General features: G+C 39.0%; 1 protein-coding gene across 3 annotated transcripts in view; it reads right to left on the minus strand.

Annotated features, from left to right (window-relative positions):
- Positions 1-268: 268 nt before the first annotated feature.
- NDOR1 (NADPH dependent diflavin oxidoreductase 1) overlaps positions 269-14,880 on the minus strand; it is a 50,198-nt gene continuing 35,586 nt past the window's right edge. For all 3 annotated transcript variants that reach the window (XM_063433045.1, XM_063433047.1, XM_063433046.1), the window contains exons 12-15: positions 14,709-14,855; positions 9,321-9,439; positions 7,842-7,936; positions 269-605 (exon numbers count right to left, since the gene is read on the minus strand). In XM_063433045.1, the coding sequence (XP_063289115.1) occupies positions 461-605; positions 7,842-7,936; positions 9,321-9,439; positions 14,709-14,855 (506 nt within the window). In that variant the 3' untranslated portion in view covers positions 269-460. The remainder of the gene's footprint in view (positions 606-7,841; positions 7,937-9,320; positions 9,440-14,708; positions 14,856-14,880) is intronic.

Consider the following 14,880-nt stretch of genomic DNA (forward strand, 5'->3'; position numbering starts at 1 on the left):
CTGCTGGAAGGCAGAGCCTTTACAATCTGTGACTGACAAGCAATGTACCACCAGTCATCAAAGACAACTTGATATTGTGTTTCATTGCCCCTCCAATAGCGATTCTTCAATCACGCCACCATACCATCCAACAGTCATGCCTTGAATAGACCTCACACAGATGGGGACTACTCTGTAACTTTATTTGTACCCAGAATAGAATAAATTGTCACTGCTTGCGCAAGCTATGGCGAGTGTACAATGTTTGATAACTGGTGGAATCGTGGGGTCACGTCAATCTGATGCTTTGTTTAATTCTAACGCAGTTTATTTTATCAATAATGTAACACGAGATATCTGACAATCTGCCAGAAAGGCTTAAATAATGATAAAATATTGTGTTTCTTTTTTTAATAACGCTTAGTGTCGGCCATCAGAACTCGCTAATTTGGTCCTGTAGTTTGAGGGGGATAACGAGGGTTTATGACCAGGTTTCAGATTGAAAATGGCGAGATTTCTCAAGCTGGACCAGGTACTCTTCAGCTTCGACAGGCGACATCCCACCTTCTGAGCAGAATATAGACTTCAAGGCGTCCGTTACCTCTCCAGGCATCGACTTAGCATTTCTAGTCACAACAAAGGTGCCAAAGAGAAGACAGAAGCATGTTTACTTTGTAAATATATTACAACAACCTCCATAATAATACACGTAATACTGAGTATCTAAAATTAGCACAGGGTAATCAGTAATAGATCTCATAGTAACTAATAATAGCAACACATAAATTGTATCAATACTGTTGTGTTGTCAGGATATTTATATCGGCAGACATTTTGTGCTAAAATAGAAATTAAAAGTGTATATTGCCAGAGTCACTCAGAACAGAGCGGACTCCATTTTGGATCTTTAGGCTAACAAAAATACATCATTTCTTCTTCCTTTCTGTAACACTAACCACTGAGCCTGAGCTAAAGAATGCATTATATAAACAAGCCAAGTGATAAGCAATGAAGCAGGGGAATGGAAGGCTCTGTTTAAATGTTAATGGAATAGAAATAATTCTAAACACAGACATTAGTGACAGAGAAGATTAAGTAATTAATTTTACTTTCTAAATTTTACAAGGTCCCATTGTAAGGAAGGGGTGAAATTTAGTTTAGAACTGTCAGTTTTAGAAATTACGATCAAAGTAGTTGCCACAAAGACTGAGGCAAATGCTTTGAACTGACAGCAAAATTTAAGTTATGGTAGTATTTTAGATAAGCCAAATGACGTAAAAATCGTCATCAGGAAAAGTTAACTCTTTCCTGGATAGGAAGGTTTAGTGAGGCGAGACTGCCCTCCATGGACCAAATACCTAAATTGCAATCTGCAGGTTGACCCCACCTTCAGTTTCCTTTTGGCCTTATCAACTAATGACGTACAGAGAATCTTTCCCTTTAAAAGTTAGGACAAAGGGAAGAGAGAAGGTAGTTGGAGAAGTTTGGGCTTTCAGATTCGGACATGCAGAGATCCATGACAAATATTCACTCTGGGACTAATTCAACTCTCAAACTCTCTTGGACCCAACTCAAGAAACACTCCTTGACACTTACTTTTTACTATTACTTACATACCTCCATACAACCAATCATACACGCATTCAAGTTCCTGGGACTACCTACTCATCTGATGAGAATATCTACTTAACTGGTAATTATGCTGGTTTTATTTAATTAATCTTAATTAATTAAAAATCTAAGAGCATGATATATGACTGGATAAATCACGGTCAGATTTCAATATTTAGAAATCTTAGTTAACTAAAGAATATATAGTTATAAACATTCCATTCTGCAGGTGGAATTAAGAATAATTATATATTAATGTGATTATTATCACATGTTAGCATACCGATGTTTTTATCCAGGTGTATTGATTTGCTCTAAATAAGATAAGATATCTTTTTAGGCAAATTAAAATTCGGCTTATAGAATCTGGTAGATTATTCTTATTGGATGGTTCCAGGAAATGATTAATGAGCTGGTTTGAATGTTATTTTACTTGGAAAGTATATGAGAATAGGATATTATATGCCTAGGAGGATCTAGCCAGCATTGAAAGGGTTACTCAGTTGATCTGTTAGCCAAGGTTTTATGGCTTTTCGCTGGAAGTTTTACTTTCTGTCTGTGAAGTACCCTCATAAATATTGTAAGTGACAGTTGATGCTGTTAGCCATTGGAACGTGTTTTAACATTGCCATTGTATACGACGTTATACTAAATATTCACTGATTATTATCACGCATGCTGCCTAATATTATTATTATTTTATTTGTCACAATAAATAATAACTGGTATTAGATTATCACTATTAGTAACCAATATTAGCGCTGTGTAACTGGTATTAGATTATTACTATTAGTAACTAGTATTAGCGCTGTGTAACTGGTATTAGATTATTACTATCAGTAACTAGTATTAGCTCTGTGTAACTGGTATTAGATTATTACTATCAGTAACTAGTATTAGTGCTGTGTAACAGGTATTAGATTATTACTATCAGTAACTAGTATTAGTGCTGTGTAACAGGTATTAGATTATTACTATCAGTAACTAGTATTAGTGCTGTGTAACAGGTATTAGATTATTACTATCAGTAACTAGTATTAGTGCTGTGTAACAGGTATTAGATTATTACTATCAGTAACTAGTATTAGTGCTGTGTAACTGGTATTAGATTATTACTATCAGTAACTAGTATTAGCGCTGTGTAACAGGTATTAGATTATTACTATTAGTAACTAGTATTAGCGCTGTGTAACAGGTATTAGATTATTACTATCAGTAACTAGTATTAGTGCTGTGTAACTGGTATTAGATTATTACTATCAGTAACTAGTATTAGCGCTGTGTAACAGGTATTAGATTATTACTATTAGTAACTAGTATTAGTGCTGTGTAACTGGTATTAGATTATTACTATCAGTAACTAGTATTAGCGCTGTGTAACAGGTATTAGATTATTACTATTAGTAACTAGTATTAGTGCTGTGTAACAGGTATTAGATTATTACTATCAGTAACTAGTATTAGCGCTGTGTAACAGGTATTAGATTATTACTATTAGTAACTAGTATTAGTGCTGTGTAACAGGTATTAGATTATTACTATCAGTAACTAGTATTAGCGCTGTGTAACAGGTATTAGATTATTACTATTAGTAACTAGTATTAGTGCTGTGTAACAGGTATTAGATTATTACTATCAGTAACTAGTATTAGCGCTGTGTAACTGGTATTAGATTATTACTATCAGTAACTAGTATTAGCGCTGTGTAACTGGTATTAGATTATTACTATTAGTAACCAATATTAGCGCTGTGTAACAGGTATTAGATTATTACTATCAGTAACTAGTATTAGCGCTGTGTAACAGGTATTAGCTTATTACTATCAGTAACTAGTATTAGCGCTGTGTAACAGGTATTAGCTTATTACTATTAGTAACTAGTATTAGCGCTGTGTAACAGGTATTAGATTATTACTATTAGTAACTAGTATTAGTGCTGTGTAACAGGTATTAGATTATTACTATTAGTAACTAGTATTAGTGCTGTGTAACAGGGTTTAGATTATTACTATCAGTAACTAGTATTAGCGCTGTGTAACTGGTATTAGATTATTACTATTAGTAACTAGTATTAGTGCTGTGTAACAGGTATTAGATTATTACTATCAGTAACTAGTATTAGCGCTGTGTAACAGGTATTAGATTATTACTATTAGTAACCAATATTAGCGCTGTGTAACAGGTATTAGATTATTACTATTAGTAACTAGTATTAGCGCTGTGTAACAGGTATTAGATTATTACTATCAGTAACTAGTATTAGCGCTGTGTAACTGGTATTAGATTATTACTATCAGTAACTAGTATTAGCGCTGTGTAACTGGTATTAGATTATTACTATTAGTAACTAGTATTAGTGCTGTGTAACAGGTATTAGATTATTACTATCAGTAACTAGTATTAGCGCTGTGTAACAGGTATTAGATTATTACTATTAGTAACCAATATTAGCGCTGTGTAACAGGTATTAGATTATTACTATTAGTAACTAGTATTAGCGCTGTGTAACAGGTATTAGATTATTACTATCAGTAACTAGTATTAGCGCTGTGTAACAGGTATTAGATTATTACTATTAGTAACCAATATTAGCGCTGTGTAACAGGTATTAGATTATTACTATTAGTAACTAGTATTAGTGCTGTGTAACAGGTATTAGATTATTACTATTAGTAACTAGTATTAGTGCTGTGTAACAGGTATTAGATTATTACTATCAGTAACTAGTATTAGCGCTGTGTAACAGGTATTAGATTATTACTATCAGTAACTAGTATTAGTGCTGTGTAACAGGTATTAGATTATTACTATTAGTAACCAATATTAGCGCTGTGTAACAGGTATTAGATTATTACTATCAGTAACCAGTATTAGCGCTGTGTAACAGGTATTAGATTATTACTATCAGTAACTAGTATTAGCGCTGTGTAACAGGTATTAGATTATTACTATCAGTAACTAGTATTAGCGCTGTGTAACAGCTATTAGATTATCACTATCAGTAACTAGTATTAGTGCTGTGTAACAGGTATTAGATTATTACTATTAGTAACTAGTATTAGTGCTGTGTAACAGGTATTAGATTATTACTATCAGTAACCAATATTAGCGCTGTGTAACTGGTATTAGATTATTACTATCAGTAACTAGTATTAGTGCTGTGTAACAGGTATTAGATTATTACTATCAGTAACTAGTATTAGTGCTGTGTAACAGGTATTAGATTATTACTATTAGTAACTAGTATTAGTGCTGTGTAACAGGGTTTAGATTATTACTATCAGTAACTAGTATTAGCGCTGTGTAACAGGTATTAGATTATTACTATTAGTAACCAATATTAGCGCTGTGTAACAGGTATTAGATTATTACTATTAGTAACCAATATTAGCGCTGTGTAACAGGTATTAGATTATTACTATTAGTAACTAGTATTAGCGCTGTGTAACAGGTATTAGATTATTACTATCAGTAACTAGTATTAGTGCTGTGTAACAGGTATTAGATTATTACTATCAGTAACTAGTATTAGTGCTGTGTAACAGGTATTAGATTATTACTATTAGTAACTAGTATTAGTGCTGTGTAACAGGGTTTAGATTATTACTATCAGTAACTAGTATTAGCGCTGTGTAACAGGTATTAGATTATTACTATTAGTAACCAATATTAGCGCTGTGTAACAGGTATTAGATTATTACTATTAGTAACCAATATTAGCGCTGTGTAACAGGTATTAGATTATTACTATCAGTAACTAGTATTAGTGCTGTGTAACAGGTATTAGATTATTACTATTAGTAACTAGTATTAGCGCTGTGTAACAGGTATTAGATTATTACTATTAGTAACTAGTATTAGCGCTGTGTAACTGGTATTAGATTATCACTATCAGTAACTAGTATTAGCGCTGTGTAACAGGTATTAGATTATTACTATCAGTAACTAGTATTAGCGCTGTGTAACAGGTATTAGATTATTACTATCAGTAACTAGTATTAGCGCTGTGTAACAGGTATTAGATTATCACTATTAGTAACTAGTATTAGTGCTGTGTAACAGGTATTAGATTATTACTATCAGTAACTAGTATTAGCGCTGTGTAACAGGTATTAGATTATCACTATTAGTAACTAGTATTAGTGCTGTGTAACAGGTATTAGATTATTACTATCAGTAACTAGTATTAGTGCTGTGTAACAGGTATTAGATTATTACTATCAGTAACTAGTATTAGCGCTGTGTAACAGGTATTAGATTATTACTATCAGTAACTAGTATTAGCGCTGTGTAACTGGTATTAGATTATTACTATCAGTAACTAGTATTAGCGCTGTGTAACAGGTATTAGATTATTACTATCAGTAACTAGTATTAGCGCTGTGTAACAGGTATTAGATTATTACTATTAGTAACTAGTATTAGCGCTGTGTAACAGGTATTAGATTATTACTATCAGTAACTAGTATTAGCGCTGTGTAACAGGTATTAGATTATCACTATTAGTAACTAGTATTAGTGCTGTGTAACAGGTATTAGATTATTACTATCAGTAACTAGTATTAGTGCTGTGTAACAGGTATTAGATTATTACTATCAGTAACTAGTATTAGCGCTGTGTAACAGGTATTAGATTATTACTATCAGTAACTAGTATTAGTGCTGTGTAACAGGTATTAGATTATTACTATTAGTAACTAGTATTAGCGCTGTGTAACAGGTATTAGATTATTACTATCAGTAACTAGTATTAGCGCTGTGTAACAGGTATTAGATTATTACTATCAGTAACTAGTATTAGCGCTGTGTAACTGGTATTAGATTATTACTATCAGTAACTAGTATTAGCGCTGTGTAACAGGTATTAGATTATTACTATCAGTAACTAGTATTAGCGCTGTGTAACTGGTATTAGATTATTACTATCAGTAACTAGTATTAGCGCTGTGTAACAGGTATTAGATTATTACTATCAGTAACTAGTATTAGTGCTGTGTAACAGGTATTAGATTATTACTATCAGTAACTAGTATTAGCGCTGTGTAACAGGTATTAGATTATTACTATCAGTAACTAGTATTAGTGCTGTGTAACAGGTATTAGATTATTACTATTAGTAACTAGTATTAGCGCTGTGTAACAGGTATTAGATTATTACTATCAGTAACTAGTATTAGCGCTGTGTAACAGGTATTAGATTATTACTATCAGTAACTAGTATTAGTGCTGTGTAACAGGTATTAGATTATTACTATTAGTAACTAGTATTAGCGCTGTGTAACAGGTATTAGATTATCACTATCAGTAACTAGTATTAGCTCTGTGTAACAGGTATTAGATTATTACTATCAGTAACTAGTATTAGCGCTGTGTAACAGGTATTAGATTATTACTATCAGTAACTAGTATTAGCGCTGTGTAACAGGTATTAGATTATTACTATTAGTAACTGGTATTAGCGCTGTGTAACAGGTATTAGATTATTACTATTAGTAACTGGTATTAGCGCTGTGTAACAGGTATTAGATTATTACTATCAGTAACTAGTATTAGCGCTGTGTAACAGGTATTAGATTATTACTATCAGTAACTAGTATTAGCGCTGTGTAACAGGTATTAGATTATTACTATCAGTAACTAGTATTAGTGCTGTGTAACAGGTATTAGATTATTACTATTAGTAACTAGTATTAGCGCTGTGTAACAGGTATTAGATTATTACTATCAGTAACTAGTATTAGTGCTGTGTAACAGGTATTAGATTATTACTATCAGTAACTAGTATTAGCGCTGTGTAACAGGTATTAGATTATTACTATCAGTAACTAGTATTAGCGCTGTGTAACTGGTATTAGATTATTACTATCAGTAACTAGTATTAGCGCTGTGTAACTGGTATTAGATTATTACTATCAGTAACTAGTATTAGCGCTGTGTAACAGGTATTAGATTATTACTATCAGTAACTAGTATTAGCGCTGTGTAACTGGTATTAGATTATTACTATCAGTAACTAGTATTAGCGCTGTGTAACTGGTATTAGATTATTACTATCAGTAACTAGTATTAGCGCTGTGTAACTGGTATTAGATTATTACTATCAGTAACTAGTATTAGCGCTGTGTAACAGGTATTAGATTATTACTATCAGTAACTAGTATTAGTGCTGTGTAACAGGTATTAGATTATTACTATCAGTAACTAGTATTAGTGCTGTGTAAATAAAACATTAGGATCCTCCAGCATATTACCCAGCAATGTAGAAATAGCCATGTTTCTTGCTGAGTAAATCCCACAGAAGAGGTCCATTTGCCTTTATCTGATGTTGCACGTATATTTTATCATCCTGTTGCAGAAAAAAAAAAAAAAAAAAACTAAAACACAAATAAGAAATATAACAATAGGAAACAGACACTGGCTGCAAGCTACGCCGCCAATCTCGCCCGTCACAGGAGAAAGCTACGCCCCTAATCTCGCCCATCACAGAAGACAGCTACGTCGCCAATCTCGCCCGTCACAGGAGAAAGCTACGTCGCCAATCTCGCTCATCACAGGAGAAAGCTACGCCGCCAATCCTGCCCTTCACAGGAGGAAGCTACGCCGCCAATCCTGCCCTTCACAGGAGGAAGCTATGCCGCCAATCCTGCCCTTCACAGGAGAAAGCCACGCCGCCGATCCCGTCCGTCACAGGAGAAAGCTACGCCGCCAATCCCGCCCGTCACAGGAGAAAGCTACGTCGCCAAGCCCGCCCGTCACAGGAGAAAGCTACGTTGCCAATCCTGCCCGTCACAGGAGAAAGCTACGCCGCTAATCCCGTCCGTCACAGGAGACAGCTACGTCGCCAATCCCGCCCGTCACAGGAGAAAGCTACGCCGCCAATCCCGTCCGTCACAGGAGAAAGCTACGCCGCCAATCCCGTCCGTCACAGGAGAAAGCTATGCCGCCAATCCTGCCCGTCACAGGAGAAAGCTACGCCGCCAATCCCACCCGTCACAGGAGAAAGCTACGTCGCCAATCACGCCCATTACAGGAGAAAGCTACGTCGCCAATCCCGCCAGTCACAGGAGAAAGCTACGTCGCCAATCACGCCCATTACAGGAGAAAGCTACGTCGCCAATCCCGCCAGTCACAGGAGAAAGCTACGTCGCCAATCCCGCCCATTACAGGAGAAAGCTACGCCGCCAATCCCGCCCATTACAGGAGAAAGCTACGCCGCCAATCCCGCCCATTACAGGAGAAAGCTCCGCCGCCAATCCCGCCCGTCACTGGAGAAATCTACGCCGCCAATCCCGCCCGTCACAGGAGAAATCTACGCCGCCAATCCCGCCCGTCACAGGAGAAAGCTACGCCGCTAATCCCGCCCGTCACAGGAGAAAGCTACGTCGCCAATCCCGCCCGTCACAGGAGAAAGCTACGTCGCCAATCATTACAGGAGAAAGCTATGTTGCCAATCCAGCCCGTCACAGGAGAAAGCTACGCTGCCAATCCTGCCCGTCACAGGAGAAAGCTATGCTGCCAATCCTGCACGTCACAGGAGAAAGCTATGCCGCCAATCCTGCCCGTCACAGGAGAAAGCTACGCCACCAATCTCGCCCGTCACAGGAGAAAACTACGCCGCCAATCCAGTCCGTCACAGGAGAAATCTACACTGCCAATCCTGCTCATCAGAGGAGAAAGCAACAACGCTAATCTCCCTTGGTGACAGTAGAACCCAATGCTACCAATCTCACCTGGTCACGAGAGAAAGCGGTGAACAGCGTCAGAATATTTCTTTTCACCAGACCATCCCATTCTTGTTGGAAATAGAAATCTTTCGATTTGTTGCGGCACCCAAAAAACAAATAGTTACCTGAAAGAGAAAGAAAGTCCCAAACTAGTCTGACACTTCCCTGGCCATAGAGACAACAATGGCTAATGAGTAGATAATAAAACAAAGTACAATTGTTGTTATCTTTAGTGTACCTATAATCGTATTTTATTAATGACAGGAGATGAGTATTTTGCTTAGACGTTCTTTAATATGCTCCACAGCAACACTAAGCAACTAGAAACACTGTGGCGAAACCGACCTCGCCACGTGTGCTTGGAGGGGGCTGTTTGCCCACCTCTTGCCTTTGGACTATGGCCCTGGGAGATTGGGCCCTTTTACAAAACGTATTCGGCCCTAACAGAGTGCATGTCACTCATTCTGGCCCTTTAAACACAGTGGGGCCATTCGTGTGAGCAGTGATACCCCCAGATAGCTATGCCGTGGAGCCTATTCATATATGAAATACTATGGGAAAGACTTTGGCTCCATGGCAATTAAACTGTATTTGTGTGGTCTGCGTGCCATTCACCTAATAATGTGCACGCAGACCTGAGCTATCTGGGGATATGTTACATGTCTGTGTTTAATGTATAAAAAGTAACTTTATATATTTTAAAACATAATCCTGTATTTAGGCCCCCACATGTGTAATGGAGTTTTGTCTTTGACCTGGGAGATAATTGGATTACTTCTCCAATTATCTCCAGGGCAGAAGGGAGGAAACCAGGATGCATTGTGGGGATGTTTTACTTTTCCTGTTTGAGCAGATTAAAATACTGCCAGCCAGGGGGAACAAAAGATACTTTTACTAACTTTTGAACCCCTGGTCTGATTCATGCCATTTTTTAATATGTTGTTCCCCTGAATGGATTGATTGTGGATATGTATTTTTATGAGAATGCGATGTATGGTTTTAAAGTTACAGAGTATGTGTGGAAACTGTATTTTTACTGTATGTAATAATTATGTTAATTGCTTATCTGAGGGGAGGGGATGTGTGGGTTGTACTGTTGCTTGATTGGTTGTTTTATGCCTCCCCCTGGGTGTGTCCTGTATGTGCACAACTGTAATAAAAACCAGGCTGGGTGTTCCAGACCTCAGATTCTGCTTGACCCTCAAACCGATGTGTCGTCTCGTTTTTGGGGGAATTGGATTGTATGCTGACTGCCAGGAGTGTAAGCGGATTGTATGCTTTTCCTGTTCAGCTGATTCCAGGGTTCGTGTGTTTCCAGTTCGGGAGTTTCCAGAATTCGTACAGTTTGCAGTTCGGGAGATTGGTGATTGCGGTAGCTGCTGGTCTATGGAAAAGGGGGATATCGCCTAAACTGGGTTTTATCCTCTTGTAAGTGAAACGGTCCGTTACAAACACATTAACCAATCAGAAAAGGCATAGGTGGAGAATAAAAATCATTAAACCACTAACAGCACAATATAAAAAACAGCTAAAGAACGAGGTGAAAAGGAAGATACTTCCGATAAATGAGATCCTCAGCCAACATCGTCACCGGGACATGAAGAAGGTCACAATGAAACAAAAAAAAATTACGTAAAAGGAACTAAAATATGAGGTAACAAAAAGAACAATGCATAATCAGGCATTGCATTGCTGGATAGCGTAGTGGGCCCGAGTAAGTCGCCTAGATGGAGGATAATAGGAGTTGGACTATCCTTGCCAGCAGTCAAAGGGGAATCCTGAACATCCATCTTATTTCCTTCCGTATTGCAGAGATCTTTGACTGAGGTAACCGTAGAACACATTGAATAGAATTGATCTAAAATCCTAGAACGTGTACCTCCTGTGAGGGGACCAGGGACGAATTCTCACGGCTCACCACAAAGCACAAGGTCTCTCGAAATCTCACGACAAATCATGTCTGACAGTTCAACCAGAACAGCAATATGTCATCGACATAAAGCCGACATTGAATGCCCTTGGCTTGTAAGTGTGCCACCACTGGTTTCAATAGTTTTGTAAAGCACCATGGTGCCAAACTGACTGCAAATGGGAGACAGGTGAACTGGTAAGAACGATTCAGTCACACCTAAGATAATGTGGACTATCGTGGGCAACGGGAATGGACAGGTAAGAGTCCAGACGCGCGAACCAGTTATTTTCTTGAAACAAGTCCTGCAAGTGATTGATGTCTTTCATCTTGAAGTGTTTGTATAACAAGCAGGTATTGAGATGACGCAGGTTTATGATGGGATGGAAATCCCCGACTTCTTCCTGACCAGGAAAACATTGCTGAAAAGTCCTCTGTCGAATAGAGCAAACTGAACTGTGCCTTTGGAGAACAGGCACTGAATCTGTGCAGCAAAACAGGAAAAGGTTGCGCCAATTGTGAACAAATGTGTTTAAAATATTAAAAGACTAAACTGTTGTTTCCACTTGATAAAGCCCTATGTGGTGAAACATGTTGTGGATTTTTTAAAGCATTTTAATTAAAGTGATTTTGGCTACTTTTATACTGTGATTGCGTCATTTTTATAGCTTTTTTTTCTTTTCATTTTTGTCTGGCATCCTGTTCATCACTCCAGAGAGGATCTCACAAAAGAATCCTAGGTGGGGATTATACCACTCACGCCTTATTCATTGAGCGGTGTGTCTGCTCAATTAAATGTGAGCACATTTATTTCGAATTATTACTCCTGGCTTAGTGTACACAGTGAGCACTATTTTTTTAATTGTTTGTCATTTTTGGGCTCATGGTCCCTATACTGTTGTGAAAACCGCGGTACTGACTACACCACCTACAAGTGGGCATTATACCACTGTACGCCAATCATACTTGAGCTGGTCTTAGCTCTATAAAACGTGAGTAGGAATATATAAGACTTGCACTTTAAAAGTACCAAATAGGGGGCGGGGCCGGGCCGCCGACCTGAACGGTCGCAGGAGAGACCAGCTCCTGCAAATCTTATAATAATATGCCTGAAAACCGGGAATGTTGGCTACTTACCTGACCCACAACTGCGACCCTCGATGTATAAGGGCCACCGGAGCCGAGGAGAGGCTTACTCCTGGAGTTTAAGTCCCTCGGGGGAGAGATCTCTGCCGTACCAAGCAAGACTAGCCCGGCGGTGAGTGGACTGGACGGCCGCCGCTCCACTATCCTGCCCTACGGGGCCCAACGGAGGAGCTGCATCACTGCGGGCCCGGTCCCGGTCCCCCCCCCTTTGGACCGGGGGGGTTATCCCGGTCCTCATCCCGTAACGGCTCTCGGAGGCAACACTATACCACCACGTGAGCTCAAGGCCCAAAGCAAGATGGCCGCCAGACCTAGGCCCGCTCCTATGAAGGCCTGCTTACAGCCTACCCACGCGGCGGACCCGCCTGTTTCAGATCATGCAACTGTGTGCACACAACTCGGGACAAAGCTGCACAAGGGCGAACGAGATCAGCACCAACTCACCGGAGAATAAAGCCCAGTCGCCTGCACCTGTGGCTTCCTATGTTAGACAGACAGGAGAGCTACCAGCCGGACGGCAACACACCACGCAATGCTGACTGCCCCAACATCTGATATAACATCAAGGTACCCTCTCACTGGCACTTACCCCACAGAGCTTGCTAATTAGCACCGATATCCGGGACATAACTGCCCTTCAAAGGCACAGGCTGAGGGACACCTGGGATGTCCAAGTGGGCTGCTCCATGCTCGCTACCACGCTGAAGTACCCTGCCTCCCCATACTCCTAAGCAACACTAATTGGACTCTCACGCCTATCACACGGAGTCCTGCGGGGTGGAACCCCTCTCCAGACAACAGTCATGTAACACGTATTATGCTACTACCTGCATTTTGTTGTCTTCTCAAGCGAAGTTTTGTTCAGCATGAACATTTTACTACAGCGTATCATACTAAGCCTGCTTGTTATACAAAAAAAAATTGTGCAACACTCTTGTCATATCCTGTAATGCTCCTGCACCCTGTTATGTTTTATCTTAACCAATGGATATGTCTATGTAAGCCTATTTGTCAATATCTGCACAACAAAAATAAAGAATATAAAAAAAAAAAAAAAAAAAAAGTACCAAATAATGTTGGAACATATTGCACTATTGGCTTTATTTCTTATATCTATACGGTTCCCAAGAAAGTTTGAAAAGGGATTTATCTGCTACCTTTGCAAGTTTACACACTGACTTTGGACTTTTATATTGGCTACGTGTTCTTTGCTAATTTGTTTTAATATTTTAAACACATTTGTTCACATTTGGCATTACCGTGTCCTGTTTTGCTGCATTATTCTAGTTCTGTTGGGTCTTTGAGGGAGCCCCATCTTTTAGGTTGCTGCCGCTATTTATTTTCTATTTAGTTGTACAGCGCTGATCCTTCTGCCTTTCACTGAATCTGTACATCGATGAAATTTGTTCGTCCACTAAAGATCGAATAGGGTGCGGCAGGTGATCCTGTACTGGTCTCTGTTTGTATTCGATAACGTAAACCTTCACTGTCTGTAGGATCCAGCTGTCTGTGGAAATGTCAGCCCAATCTCTCTCGAGTCAAATGGCTGCCGCACAGGGGAATAGTCTGAATGGAGACAACCTACCACGGTCCGGTGCGAGTGAAGAAAGAACCATCAAACAAAAGGAGAACCCCTCCAGACACGATGCAAGAAGACGATGGCAGATAAGAGATAAAGCAGGATACAAAGCAATACAGAGGAGAGTCGAAGAAAAAGCCATAAATGGGAGACAAAGGGACCAGAAGGGACATTGGGCATAATAAAATGCAATAAATAAAGCCTAAATCAAGAGAAAACAGACAATCTAATACAATAAAGAATAGTGTAAATGCAAGATCGGGGAGAAGAGAGACACTGACCTTTGAGGGAGCAGCAAAGAAAGAGGAGGTGCCTGCTGAATTTGGGGTTTATATTGCCTCCTATGCCTTTTCTGATTGGTTAATGTTTTTTTCTAGTTGTTTAGTGCTGCTGTGAAGTTTATTACAGAAATTCTAAGCAAAATACTCACTTCCTGTCATGTTTTAAAATTCCTATCTTCTGGCCAATAGCTGCAGAGCAGTGAAACGGCTGATTTAAACTACGACCACGACAGCTTTATAACCTGCCCACATAATAGCAAACCAGCGAGTTAAAGACAACTTCCAGTAACAAAGAGAGCTACCAGATCCACCCTGGACACCAATTTCTTCACAATTCTGCTGGATGTTACATGAAAAGTGCTCCTTGTGGTGTGTGGAAGGAAACCCATTAGTTAAAAAAAGCTTAGCGTTTTGTTTTTTTCCTACACGTAGCTGTAAATAAGAATTCTGGAGGGGCCGTGTCCATTCCTCTGGCATACCTGCTGCACTGCGGGCAGACCTCTCCTGTATGGCTGAACGGAATGGGGCAACTCCAGTTCCAGGTCCAACCATCACCAATGGGATATCTGCGTCACACGGAAATTTCATGCTGCCTTTCTTTGCCCAGAGAGGGACCCGAGTCTCCCCTGTGCAGAATGGAGAGGTAGAGAT

The sequence above is a fragment of the Pelobates fuscus genome, chromosome 9 (genome assembly GCF_036172605.1).
Source record: "Pelobates fuscus isolate aPelFus1 chromosome 9, aPelFus1.pri, whole genome shotgun sequence".
Taxonomy (NCBI): Eukaryota; Metazoa; Chordata; class Amphibia; order Anura; family Pelobatidae; genus Pelobates; species Pelobates fuscus.